This window comes from Pseudochaenichthys georgianus, chromosome 15, assembly GCF_902827115.2.
Source record: "Pseudochaenichthys georgianus chromosome 15, fPseGeo1.2, whole genome shotgun sequence".
Classification (NCBI taxonomy): Eukaryota; Metazoa; Chordata; class Actinopteri; order Perciformes; family Channichthyidae; genus Pseudochaenichthys; species Pseudochaenichthys georgianus.
The window spans coordinates 105,761-119,664 of NC_047517.1; the positions used below are offsets into that span (position 1 = coordinate 105,761).

The 13,904-nt window shown below is 45.2% G+C and overlaps 1 protein-coding gene across 3 annotated transcripts in view; it reads left to right on the forward strand.

The window, feature by feature from the left end:
• Nucleotides 1-13,904, forward strand: part of rasgrp3 (RAS guanyl releasing protein 3 (calcium and DAG-regulated)) — a 151,969-nt gene that overhangs the window by 84,924 nt on the left and 53,141 nt on the right. For all 3 annotated transcript variants that reach the window (XM_034100956.2, XM_071205591.1, XM_071205592.1), the window contains exons 9-14: nucleotides 4,876-5,154; nucleotides 5,862-5,942; nucleotides 7,346-7,459; nucleotides 7,569-7,684; nucleotides 9,243-9,390; nucleotides 9,764-9,800. In XM_034100956.2, coding sequence (XP_033956847.1) covers nucleotides 4,876-5,154; nucleotides 5,862-5,942; nucleotides 7,346-7,459; nucleotides 7,569-7,684; nucleotides 9,243-9,390; nucleotides 9,764-9,800 — 775 coding nt within the window. The remainder of the gene's footprint in view (nucleotides 1-4,875; nucleotides 5,155-5,861; nucleotides 5,943-7,345; nucleotides 7,460-7,568; nucleotides 7,685-9,242; nucleotides 9,391-9,763; nucleotides 9,801-13,904) is intronic.

The window sequence follows — 13,904 nt, forward strand, 5'->3', positions numbered from 1 at the left end:
CATGTGATGGAGTTGTGAGTTCTGGGGCAAGAGGGACCTGGTCCAAGGAAGAGAACCAAGACGACCCAGAGACCAGGTCGAGGGACTCGTCGATGCGGGGGAGGGGGTATGAATCCTTCTTGGTGACCTCGTTCACCGGCCTGTAGTCTGAGCACAGACACCAGCCACCTGTCTTCTTTGGGATCATGACTACAGGTGCTGCCCCACGGGCTGTCGGAGGGCAATGTGCAGCATGCTCCGCACTGCTTCGTCACAAGCCTGCTGACGGGCCAGGGGGAGTCGGTGAGGATGACACTTGATGGTTCGCGAGTCCCCTGTATCAATCTCGTGATCTACCAGATGAGTTCGGCCCACCTCCTCCTCACTCATGGCGAAACTGCCCTGGAACTATAGCAGCAGCTGCCAACGTGGCTCCTGCTGCTCGGGATTAAGGCCGCCACAGTTCTTCCTCCACAATTCCAATACTCCAGTCTGGGGTAACTGGGAATGGGTGGCACAGGCCGGGGGTGACAGGTGCGGAGTTGCCCTGAGTGGGTGTCACCGGGGATAAAGGCAAGGAGGAAGGATTGTTTACAGTTTCTAGGGTACTCACTGGGTGCGTAGGGGTCTCCCAGAAGGTTCAGCAGGGGTGTTTATACGGGTAATAGTGATCACAGGCCCCCCCGTGGAAACTCACTGTGCCTGCTTGAAGATCCAGGTGGCAACCAGTCGCCCTCAAAAAGTCCAAACCCAGAATACACGGGTCCTGCACTTCTGCTATCCACACCGGATGCTGCACTTTAACTCCCCCCACCGACACAGTCAGCATGCCTTTTCCTTTCATAGGTGCCAGCTCTCCCGTGACTGTGAGTAGACGCACCGCTGTCGGTTCAAATTGAGTCCCACTGGGCAACACATCTGCTCTCACCAGGGTTACTGTCGAGCCTGTGTCCACCAGTGCAGTGCAGGGCACCCCTTCCACAGTGACAGGGACTTAACAGGAATCCCCACCACCAGCACGGCCCACCGCGACGACAGGCTCCAAGCATGTGCTGTCATCTTCTTCAGGAGGGAGTAGAGTCTGGCTCCCCCGGCTGTGCTGTCGGGCTCCTTCCTCAGATGTGTTGGTGGCAATAAGGCTGTGGTTTGGTTGGGGGGGTTTTGGGCCTGGCTCCGCATCTTCCCCTTCATGCGGGCTGCGCGTCGTTTCCCTGGGCCCGCTGTGCCTTGGGGCAGTCTCTGTCCAATTGTCCTGGCTGACCACAGCCAGTGGACCCGCCCCTTCGCTGCTCCTAGCAGCTACACTCCACACATTTTCTCTCTCCACAGCCATCTCCAAGGCCGCCTGCAAGGACTGTGGATGCTGCCGCTGTACCTCGACCCTCAAGTCAGCAGGGAGCAGGGCCCTGATGAATTGATCCCACGCCAGCTCACTCTGCACTCCGGGTGTGCATATGCCCACCGCGTCAGGCTTTCCGAGTCGTTAGCAAGCAGTAGCAGGCATGATAGAGCCTCGTCTGTAGGCACAAAGCTAACTGTAGCGCTTTAGTCTCTATTGACCACCCCCCTGCATGTGCTAGCAGTTCAAATTGGGCATCGAAAGCGCCCCAGTCCGACCTACCCGAGTACTTTGGTGTTTTCACGGACACAGCTGCTACTGGTTGCTGGGCGCCGCCATTGTTGTTTACATCCAGATGGGCGCCGCCATTGTTGTTTTCATCCCGAATGTCAATGGCGCGAAACGCTGCTGAGGACGGAGTCATCCCCGCGTCTCTAGCCTCACCGCCGACTCTCTCAGGCGCTCTCTCGCCTCCCGTGCACTCTTGAACTCCGTACTCATGTCCTTCGCCCACCCGCATGCTCCATCTTCCTCTCCGTCACTCTTTTCTTGCTTCACTCCCATCCTCCCGAACTCATCCATCTCCGCTAGCTCACTGGCTATAACTCCGTGACGCAGTTACGAGCTCCCGTCAGGATAGACGTCCTTCGTTCGAAAAAGTCACTTCTGACACCAATGTAACGCTCCACAATAGGAGTCGGAAACAGGCCTCAAGTTGTTAGGTTTAATAGCTCCTTTGGTAGCATACACATACAGGTTCATAGGTCACAGGTTACAGGTCGCAGGTTCAACGTGACTCTAGTACTCCACTCACTAACTCACACACGACACAGCAGGGTCAACGTCACACACTCGCCAGCCCTCCCCCTCTGCTCCCCCAACCCGCACACCGACCAGCATTACTGTGCAGCTCTGTGATTGGCAGAGAGACGGGGGATGCTTTAGTGACCCACACAGCACCCTATACAGGGTCGCTACAATATTTACTAAACTAAAGCAATAAAGAGAGTAATGTAGGCCTGAGGAGTCGAGGAGGGGAAATTAGAGAAATTAGAAACCTTCAGAGTGTCCGGGATCTCCTCAGCAGAGTCTATGGCCCTTTCTCATTTCACTAATTTCCCCTCCTCAAATCCTCGGTCCTCCAGGAGTGACCCGGAAATGGATTTCAGCGCGCCATGTTGAAGGACATCTAATTTCTCTAAATGCACTTCGAGGACCGAGCATCGAGCATCGAGGAGGCTCTCTGGAGGAGCTCTAACCGAGGATACACTGATGGGTCCTCCGCGGATCCTCCACGGATGTATTCCGGCAGCAGTGATGTTTCAAAGAGGCGTGACTAGTGCTGCGTACCGGTACGCCGAACCGGTACTGGACTTGTAAAAAGTTTCGGTTCAAGTCCGGTTAAAACCGGAACGTCGGGAACCGGTACTTGGACTCGCAAAAAAACTAGCACTTACGTATATTCTGGTGTCTGTGGTTATTTAAACATTCCCTGATAAACGTTATTCAGCGTCAATAAACGAGTGCTAATCCCAGTGTGCTCGGTGTACAACATCACATGTCATTTCACCTTCAACTCACGGTTTGAAAACGTAGCATTTCGCCACATGCTAATGCTAACCGGAAGTGAAGAATTTTCAGAATAAAAGTATTAAGTTAATAGTGTGAACTTCCGGTTTTTTCAGAATAAAACTAATTTAAATTAAATAGTGTATTTAATTCAAAATTACACCATATCAACATTGATTTTAATTTCTAACAGTATGTACTGTATAATGTCACATGTAGAGTTGTATAAATGACATGGTGTACGGACAGTACAGTACACTCTGACTGTACTGTCACTACAGTGTAGCCTTTACTGTACAGTAGGTGTGTAACAGTGTAATGCGTATAGTCTACTCTACACTCTACCTTTCAGCAACGCTTTAGGGATTTAGGCTCAGTCAGCTCAGGGACTGTTTGGTTACTTTAGTTTGGTAAATGAAATAAATGTTTGAACTTTGTAGTAGTTCACTGTAGTTGCTGTCATAAGTGGCACATTTGTACTTTGTAGAGAAATGTAGACACAAGTTGGAAGGGAGCGCAATAAACCTGACGAGTTTGAATTTGAGTTGATTATGAGTTAATTTTCAATTGATAATTAGCTCACAATAAGTTCACTTTAGTTACTCACACAACTTGACACAAGCCATGGGTTCAGGTCCGGACTTATAAGTCCGGACCTGAACCTGAACCTCTGGACTTGAGTCCGGACCTGAACCTGAATGTGAGTCCAGGTACGCAGCACTAGGCGTGACGCACGGCCGGAGTTATCTCAGCCAATGACAGCTCTGCATGCATCGAGGATACACTGGGTGGCCTCACCTTGCGGAGGGTGCCTCAACTGAGCCAAAAATGCGGCGCAATTAGTGTGGCACGGCACAGTTTCGCCGCTGCGAAGCTCCAAAGCTCTCATCATATAACTTTGCGTGGGGCCTCACGACGATAAGTCTGATAGTGTTACGTTATTATGAGAGTACTCTCATACCTGTTTGAATCTGAAATTGTATATAATATTATATAAATATATGTGTGTGTGTGTGTGTGTGTGTGTGTGTGTGTGTGTATATATGTTCGCATCTGTAGCCTGTTATTGTCTCATTATACCGCACTGTGAATGAATCAAAGTAAATATAGAAGTGGTCATGAACACATGTGTCCACCAGACAGAGGCTGCTGCCTCCTGTCATCATTAATGGACGTCTTTAAAATGACCGCTCAGAGGAGAGGAGTTCTCATTTCTCTAACCGCCTGCTGCTTCCCCTCCTCTCTCCTCGGTTCCCCTCCTCAGTCCTCCGCTCGCATCTCCTGTGGGCGGGACTAAGACACGAGGATAGGAGTCGAGGATAGGAGTCGAGGAGGGGAGTCGAGGAGGGGAGTCGAGGAGGAGAGTTAGAGAAATGAGAAAGGGTGGAGAGGCTCTGTCTGCCTTGTGATTTAATCTGAACCATGGAAGGACCAGGAGCAAAGCTTCTGAGAATCTCAGCATGCGAGGGAACATAACGCAATCAAAAGATGAAGCAAGTCCTCTCTGGACTTTAAGATTAATCAATAAAAAATGTAAATCCATTCTAAAGCAACAGGTAGCCAGGATCGGTGTGATGCGGTCGTTCAAGTTGCGTTGATCATGTAATTAGTTAAAACAATGATGTAGCCTAAAGGATGAACTTGGATGAAAGATAATGTTATCTATGAAGCAACGTCTTCACAGGTAGAGAGTCAGCCACATCCAAAGCCAGAGGCGGCCTCCAGGCGGGCATACGAGTGAATCCTCACAGTATTCTGAGAGAATATGCTGCAGGAAGCACGAAGAGCACACAATGTTTTAACAGAATGTGACACAAGGGGGCAGAAGGATTTGCATGTCTAATCCCACGACCTTTTACCTTCATTGATCTATAGAATATGTAATCCTTAAACAGCTGATGTTTGACCAGCTGTGGCTGCGGTCCAGCATGCATGGTCCATACATTGCCACAACACTTACTTTGTCATTTGATCGTTAAATAAACCAGATGTGGAGCGAAATGACAGAGCTGGTGTCCTCCAACAACAACTACTCCTGCTACCGGAAGGCCTTCAGTGAGTGCCAGGGCTTTAAGACCCCCATCCTGGGGGTGCACCTGAAGGACCTGATCGCAGTGCATGTGGTCTTCCCTGACTGGGGGCATGACAGCAATGAGGTGAACCTGGTGAAGATGCATCAGCTCTACATGACCTTCAACGAGTTGGTGTCCTTGCAGACTGCAGTGGCCCAAGTGGAGCCCAACATGGACCTGATCTACCTGCTGACGGTGAGGGCCCCCCTCCACACACAGAACCTGAGGGGAAGCATTTCATGCTGGCAAAATATGTGTGCATATATAAGGAATTGGCCAAATATCAAATTTACAACAGAAACAAATATGTATCTCTGTCTTTCTGTTTTGTTTCTGTTTCAATTCAACATCAATCATATTCAGCACAGCTTCTTCTGAGAGGAAGAGGAGTAAATAGAGTAAGAAGGATTTCAAAACTGTTGTCAAGCATTTTTGTAGCAAAACATATTAATCAGAATAGTTTTGTTGGTCAAAATATAAAAGCATTAGCCTGGGTGTAGGACGGAAATGTATTCCGTCTTTTTTGTAACTTACATAAAACTAATATAAGCCCCAAAAATAGATGGGTTTAACACCACAGGACAAACCAGAAAAATATATGTTTGACATCGGCCCCTGATCTGATTTCTCGGACCAAAACTAGTTTAAAGCTGCCACTCGCTTTTGCTACCTGACACCCAGGACCTGTCACTGCGCTCCAGATCACAAAACATATCCAAATCTCCTGTGAAGTGCTCTGTGTATTGGATCTAATAATAGAGAAGCTCCACATCAGTGCTATATATTTCCAACAGTGTGATTAATCAATATGTAATAGTCTATACATTAAACTAAAGCTTACTGTGTTATACTCAATTGTTTATAGATTAAACTAATGATATCCAAAACCCTTTTGTTTTCAGCTTTCTTTAGACCTTTATTACACCGAAGATGAGATTTACGAGTTGTCATTACTAAGGGAACCACGTAACCACAAATCATTGGTGAGTTTCAGATCGAATGTATTTTGTGTTCAGCTTTGTCCACACTGTGTGCATGCTGGATACACTTTATAGGTATGCTAAAATGTTCAGGATTTGCACTGTTTGACAACTTATAATTGTTCATACACTACCTGTCAAAAGTTTGGACACACCTTCAAATTCGAAGTTTTTTATTTAATTTTTAATTTTTATACTTTGTATTAATACTGAAGACATCGAAATTATGAAAGAACACATATGGAATAATCTAGTTAACAAAAAAGTGTTGAAAAATTCAGAATATGATTTATATTTGAGATTCTTCAAAGTAGCTTTGCACACTCTTGGCTTCTCTCAGTCAGCTTCATGAGGTCGTCACCTGGAAAGGTTTTCTATGAACACGTGTGCCTTGTCAAGAGTCCATTTGTGGAATGACTTGCCTTCTTAATGTGTCTGGTGACACTGTTGGTGATTTATTCAAAATGCAAAGCACACTTTACCAGCATGGCTACCACAACATTCTGCAGTAGCCATCTAAATATAAATCATATTTCTTTAACACTTTTTTGTTTACTAGATAATTCCATATATGTTATTTTATAGTGTTGATGTCTTCAGTATAAATCTACAATATAGACAACATTTAAATAAATAAAAAACTTCTAATGAACACACAGAAGGTGTGTCCAAACTTTTGACTGGTAGTGTATTTGTATTATTTGTCATTTGTTACCCCTTTGGAACTATACAGTGGTGCAGGAACTAAAAACCTGCATTTTACCATTTCATGTTCCTTTGTCTCAAATTCAATCATTTTTCGAATGCGTTTTTGGTTGTTAGCCTGGAATAAGGTTTGTGGTTAACACAAGCTGAAGAGAGTTTCCCGTTTTGTTCTACAACATAAAATACATCAGTAAATATCCCACTGGTGAAGCTGGCGTCTAAACGTCATCATGTCGAAAATTAACCAGCTTAGCGATGGTGAAGTGAATTTAAGTGACCGTGAGTAGTTTGTTTTCAAAGAAACCTTAGCTTTTGACTTCTCCTATTTGCATTCAGAAATTGGTGTTAATATGTGGAGATTATATCCCAGAGAGTTTATTTACTACAATAATCCAAATGAAAAAAACTTGTATTCTTGTCGAGGGAGCCATGGCAATGCGACCACTCTATTAGGAGAATTGGAAATCGAGGTGTGCAACAGATTATTTGCTGAATTTATTCGACTCATGACACTTCCCCGTGTTTGATTTTTATATTTGCTGTTGTAATTTATTGTCTTCTGTTTACATCGGTAGTAATGTGTTATTTATTATCTGCATGTGCAGCACTTTGGCTCGACCGGAAATCGTTTTTAAATGTGCGACAGAAATAACATTTGATTTGATTTGATCTGTATCCGTGTATCTTGTCCTTCCTCACAGCCTACCTCTCCAACAACTCCCAACAAGCCCCTGGTCCCTCTGGACTGGGCCTCCGGGGTCCCCACCAAACCGGACCCCTCTGTGGTCAACAAACACATCAGGAAGGTGGTGGATGTGAGTGGACGACACACCTCTTCAAATTATACCTACAGAATGCATTGATTGGAAAGATGTAGAGATGTGTGTGTGTGTGTTTTAATTTATTTTTCTCGTCATTGGGAAGTCTGTGTTCAGGAATTATGACCATGACCATGATGGCTATATCTCTCAAGAGGACTTTGAGAGCATTGCTGCTAATTTCCCCTTCCTGGACTCCTTCTGCGTTCTGGACAAAGATCAGTGAGTGTACATGTTCAAATAATTCACTTCAGTATTAACTACACTTTTAACTGTAGTTTTAGTCCATCGCAGTTGTCATGATTCTTATGTCATGTCACGGTTTTAGTTTGGTGTGTCTGGTAATGGGTGTTTTGCTGTTCTGTTCTCCCTGTCATGTTTTCCTCCGTGTGTATTGTCTGGTCCTTCTCCCTGTGTGTTCCTCCCCGTCGTTAGTTTCCCTGGTGTGTCTGATTGTGTTCACCTGTTTCCCTGGTGTGTCTGATTGTGTTCACCTGTTTCCCTGGTGTGTCTGATTGTGTTCACCTGTTTCCCTGGTGTGTCTGATTGTGTTCACCTGTTTCCCTGGTGTGTCTGATTGTGTTCACCTGTTTCCCTTGTGTGTCTCCTGTGCTCATCAGCACCAGCCCCGCCCCTGATTGTCCCCACCTGTGTCTTGTTATCCTGTGTTTAAATTCCCCTGTCTCCCAGTGTTCAGTGTCAGTTTGTCTTGTCTCTTGCCATAGTCAGGTCTATGCTCTCTTTGTGCTCTTGAAAAGTTGTGTTCCTCACTACGTGAGCGATTTCATTTTGTTTTCAATGTTTGGCATCTCAACCTGAGATTCGATAGTGACCTTTTTTTGTTCATCTTGCTTTTTTGGAAACAATTAAGTATCTTACTAGCAGTCAAAGCATGCAACGCAGTTTAACCTAACTTCCCAGTGGATGCTGGGTAGTGTAGCTACTTTCCAAATAATGGAACATTTCTAGTTTCAAACTTGTTTTTAAAAAAACAGAAGTGATCTGCATCAAGAAGGCTGTTCCCCAGCCACAACCACTCTTTCTTATTGTGGTGTGATAACCTTCACCACATAACAATGAGTTCAGTGGCTTTTGTCCTGCCATCTCAACTGGGGTGTTTTCCATCACCGCCGCTGAGGTTCGAGGTCCGGTTTCTACCAGGCTAATGGTGCTAGCTGCTAGCTGGCTCGCTGTTCTTCCCACATGCCCTACTCCGGAACCTGCGGTCTTCAGACTCTGGCCCCCCGCACCAACCTGTGAACCTTCAGGGATAGAGCCTTCAGTATGGCAGCCCCCACTCTCTGGAACACTCTCCCTGCGGAGATCCACAACATCACCACACTTGACTTCAAAAAGGCCCTCAAGTCCCATCTGTCTGCCAAGGACTTTGGCCCCAAATCTATTTGATGTTTTGTCTGTCTAAACTGTTCGTCTGACTGCCTTTTGTTTTGTTATGTTTGTTTATACTCCTGTTCTTCCTTGTAAAGCGACCTTGTGTATCATGAAAGGCGCTATAGAAATCCAAGTTATTATTATTATTAGAGTAGCTGTAGCTTACAGTGACTTTAAGATGAGCTCCTTCAGAATCAAATGTGTAAAAACTGGTATTGGAATTGTTTTAATATAGATTGTTTTCTCATGTTAGATGGAAAGGAGGGAACACTCCTTTGCTCTGTAATTTTAGTTTAATCTCCTGGATAAATAATATGATAATAATAATGTATCTAAATATCTTCTCTAATGTCTTGCTCACTTTCTCTATTCCTTGTCTTCCTCTCAGAGACGGATTGATCAGTAAGGACGAGATGATAGCGTATTTCCTCCGGGCCAACCCACTGCTCCAGTGTAAGATGGGTCCAGGTTTCATCCACAACTTCCAGGAGATGACATACCTGAAGCCCACCTTCTGTGAACATTGTGCTGGTTTTGTGTGTATCTTCCATTCCGATTTTTCTTCTCTTAGCAATAAACAGGCAAATATTGTAATTATTGTAAATATTGCAAATATTGTAATTAGTGACCGGCCTGCATTAAGACCACATGTGGGTCATGACCTGGTCGTGACACGTGTCCAGTTCAGCCACAGACTGGATCTCTCTGCTTGGTTGGATGATATTACTAATGGCCTGGTACATGTGTAGTTTTCAGCAGCAGTGCCTGGTTATTGAGTTCTCACAGATGCAACAGGAAGTGTTGTCATGACTAGGCTTTTGGAACATGCCTCCATGCTTTTATTATTCTTATGTTATGTTTTGTGCTTTGTGTTCCTAATTCCCATTCTCTACATTTCTGGACCTGCAGCTGTGGGGAATCATCAAACAGGGCTACAAGTGCAAAGGTATTGTTTCATTGCATTCATCTGTAAAGACCATACACACAACATGCAACTTACTGTGATTACTGCAATGTAATGTAAAAAGGCCTAAAAGACGTTATTCTATTGAAGCCAATAGAGTTAAACAGATAACAGCCATTACGAAAGACAAGTCAATTAAGGCTCATCTTGCTGCCAACAGTATATCCAGTATATTTTAAATATATGCAATATTAAATGGGATATATTATTCAGATGTTCAGGTTCATATCTGTATTTAGCGACTCTACTGTGACATGATTATAAGCTTTAATGTTCCAACATTTCTTTATTTTTCTCATACTGCCTGTGATGCAGCACCTCTTTTCACACCGTCTGAAATAAGGAATGAGCCTATCACCTAAAATGTGTTTGAGCGCAAGCCAATAGAAGCTCGAGTGTTACATAGTGATATCACTATTGTACGGAAGTAAAACAGTTGACATGCACACAAACCTATATAAACACACTACAGGAAAGGGAAGACCCCAAAGATATACATGACCCATTCTGTCTGGCAGAATGTGTGTTAATGCTTGTATATTCCTTTTCCGTTCCGTTCACAAATTGTCAATTCGATGTAGTAGTTTCAATACTGTTACCACATTGTCTGTCAGACATTTTTGTTGTTTTAGTATTGTTGTCCTGCTGGAAGAACAATTTACAACCAAGCTGCACATTTATTTTTAGCTGATGTCTTGAAATGTTCCTTCAGTATTTGCAGATAGTTTTCCCTCCTCATGATGCCATTGATTTTCTGGAGTGCAACAGTCCATTATCCAACATCACAACAGTCCATTATCCAACATCACAACTCCATAAGATTGTGTAGCAGATAGAAAGCCTCCTCCACATACACTAGCTTTTGTGCCAATGTTGCTGAAAGGCTGGAGAGTTCTTGCCTGCACCCCAGTCTTTCAGGCCTTGGTGATTCAAGATACTGAATCTCGATGGTGGATTTAGATACATTGGTGCCTCCAACTCTTTAGCCAGCTGCTTTGTTCTTGTCTATAAGTGTATTAGTCTTTTGGGCCAAGGGTTGTACAGCCCAATGGACAAATCCCCTCTCTAACTTCCCAAACTATTATGTCCATTTGTCCCATGAATTTTACATCTCTGTACATATTGCATAGTGGGAACTTCCGTCACTTAGAAATTGCTTCAAAGGAGGAACCAGCCACAATTATTCTTCTGAGTTCTTTTTGCAAATGTTATTGCATATTTCCATGGTTTCAAGTGCAAAAAGTCCCTCACACTAAGGTTAGGCCATACAGATGCACTTCCCATTTACAAAGGTGCATTCCCAGTTAGCTCATACTTGCTCTGCCAAAGTACTTTAGGTTGTTCAAAGGGTTTGGACAACTATTTAAAGGTCCCATGTCATGGCCATTTCTACTGATCATATTTCCATTGTTGAGCTCACTAGAATACATTTACATTGTGCAATGTTCCAAACTCACATTGGTTTCTCACAGCATCTCTGTATATTATGTGTATTCACTGTCCTAAACGCCTTGTTGGAGCTCCTGCCCCCCTCCCTGTGTGACCAGTCGATCGCGAGAACATAATCTTCCAGTGCCAGAATAATGCACTTGAACGCACCAAAGCTTTGTGATTGGCCCGGCGTGACCCCATGTGTCGGGGCGTGGCTTGTGGGCAGTGGGCACTAGTTCGCTGACGTTGTCCGTGTCAACAGGAGTGACAGTCCGCACACACACAAGACCGCAATTATGGCAGAAGCAAAAAAGCCCAAAATATATAACTTTCACTCCGAGTGGGAGGATGATTATTGTTGTATCTATTCCAATTAAAAGTCCATCTGTCTCATCTGCAATGTGAGCGTGGCTTTATCGAAGAAGGGTCATTTAGGAGCGGCATTTCAAAACGGTGCACAAACGCTATGAGACGGAATTGCCTCCTAATTCCATGGGAGCCTGCCTGCAGACCTCCACTCTCAGGACAGTTCCGGTGCAGACCTCCACTCTCAGGACAGTTCCGGTGCAGACCTCCACTCTCAGGACACCTCCACTGTCAGTACAGGAAGTGACGCGTTTTTTTCCCGCCCACCGAAGGACTCGTTGATGGAAGTTTTCAAATCACAATGACGACTCATCACGGAGGTGATGAGTCCGACCACCGTGCACTTTGGGTCGGCCTTGGTCAAGCCCTTTTGACCCCCCCAGCCTGGTTCTCGTAAAAGTGTTTCTCTCACATGACACCATGGAGGAATGTAACGGGAGTTGACAGGGGAGTTGACAGGGGACTCTGCCCTCCTCACGAGGGCCAATTTTTTTTTTTTATGTCCCGGCCCATAAGACGGGTAGATTGGCTCTCTGTTTAAATGTTTTTAGTAATTGACACTGGGCCGGCCCAATCAAATCTTTAATCACCTCCCCCTTTGGGCCGCTCGGTGTGTATCATTAAATCACGCCCCCAGGAGGTGAGTCGGCCGTTGAAGCCAAACTGCCTTTTTTTTCGAGAAAAAAAAAAGTTCGAGTTAGAAATGGCGAAGGCCAAGCGAAAAGGGGGAGCAGAAAAATTGCGGGCAAGAAAAAAGCAGGCCCTTCGTGCTGATGCTGCCGCTTGTGTCAAAATAGCCGACATGTTTAGTACAGGTGCAGCAGGTCCATCTTCTTCAGCACCCGTGGCCGATATTGGTGGTGAGGAAGATGATGAGAGGGAGAGAGATCAGCGCGAGTGGGGAGAGGGAGGAGAACTCGCGGTAAGCAGAAGCTAAGACAAAGAGCAGGAGGACATAGATTACTTTGCCCGCCCCGAGCCATCTATGTTACAGATGTTTTTAGAACAACAACATACCAGAACTCCAGTTGTGCAGAAGGTATTCACCTGCAAAGATGGCACCAGCAGAAAGTGGCTTACATATTGCAAGGGACGTCATATGTTGTTTTGTATGTCTGGCATTTGGGAAGAGGACTGACACTGGCACATTTATAACTGGAATGTCAGATTGGAGGCACGCACACCAGCGTACAGAGGAGCACGAAAAGAGCATTACACATTCAACCTGTGCTGAAGCTTTTTTCTTACGATGCTCTAAAGCAGACATCGAAAGCAGATTCTATCGCTCGAAGTGGAGTCGAAAGAGATGAGTTTTCAGTCTGGAAGGTGTGTAAGCTTTCTGCTGTCCTGATTTCAATGGGGAGCTCATTCCACCATCTTGGAGCCAGGATAGCAAACCCACGTGTTTCTGCTGATGGGAACTTGGGTTGGCCTACCTGCCTGTCAGCCTTCCATCGGGGCACACACTTATCTCGTGCGCTCATCGGTCATGTTCGTGTGTGTTGGAGGAGGGGCTCTGTGAGGAAGTCTGAAGTTGGTGCATTATGGAATGTGGCTCATTAAAAAATAAGTACAGCTATTGTCTCCCTCTTGTAGAACTGGTCGGCCCACCTGCAGCCGGTACACCAGGGTTGACAACTCTCACGCATCTGGCGTGTGACACACGTGTTCACTCTCAATCTCACGCTCTCACGCTGCCCAAACTATTCTCACGGCCAAAACAAGATGAACCGGTGATCGTTTTTGGTTGGTTATTTACAATGTTGAGTTGACAGCTGCTCAAGCTGTTGATCCGCTCCTTCCCCGCCTCCACCACCATCAGACCCCCTTACTAGTGCTCGGTCACTGTTCACTTTGTGAGAGGGTTTGAAGGTCTAATTTCTAATGATTGATAGTTACACATACTTGTTGTATGTATTACTTTAGTTTGCCCCTGGTACGTAAAAAGGATAATAATAATAGCGTTTTTTTAAATTATACTGAGTTATTCTTCTTGTCAGGAACCGCTACTATTCGTTTGTTTTATGGATTTGGGCCGGTCTGGGTCTAAATGCCAGGGCCGATTTGCTGTCCCAGTCCAGCCCTGTATATATATATATAGATATATATATATCTATATAGATAATAAGTGTCGGAAAGTGGCGCTGCAGCTGTACTGATAGTAACTACAATACAAGGTATCCGTATATATCTATATATAGATATATACATCCATCCATCCATCCATCTTCTCCCGCTTATCCGTGGTCGGGTTGCGGGGGTAGCAGTTCCAGCAGAGAGCCCCAAACT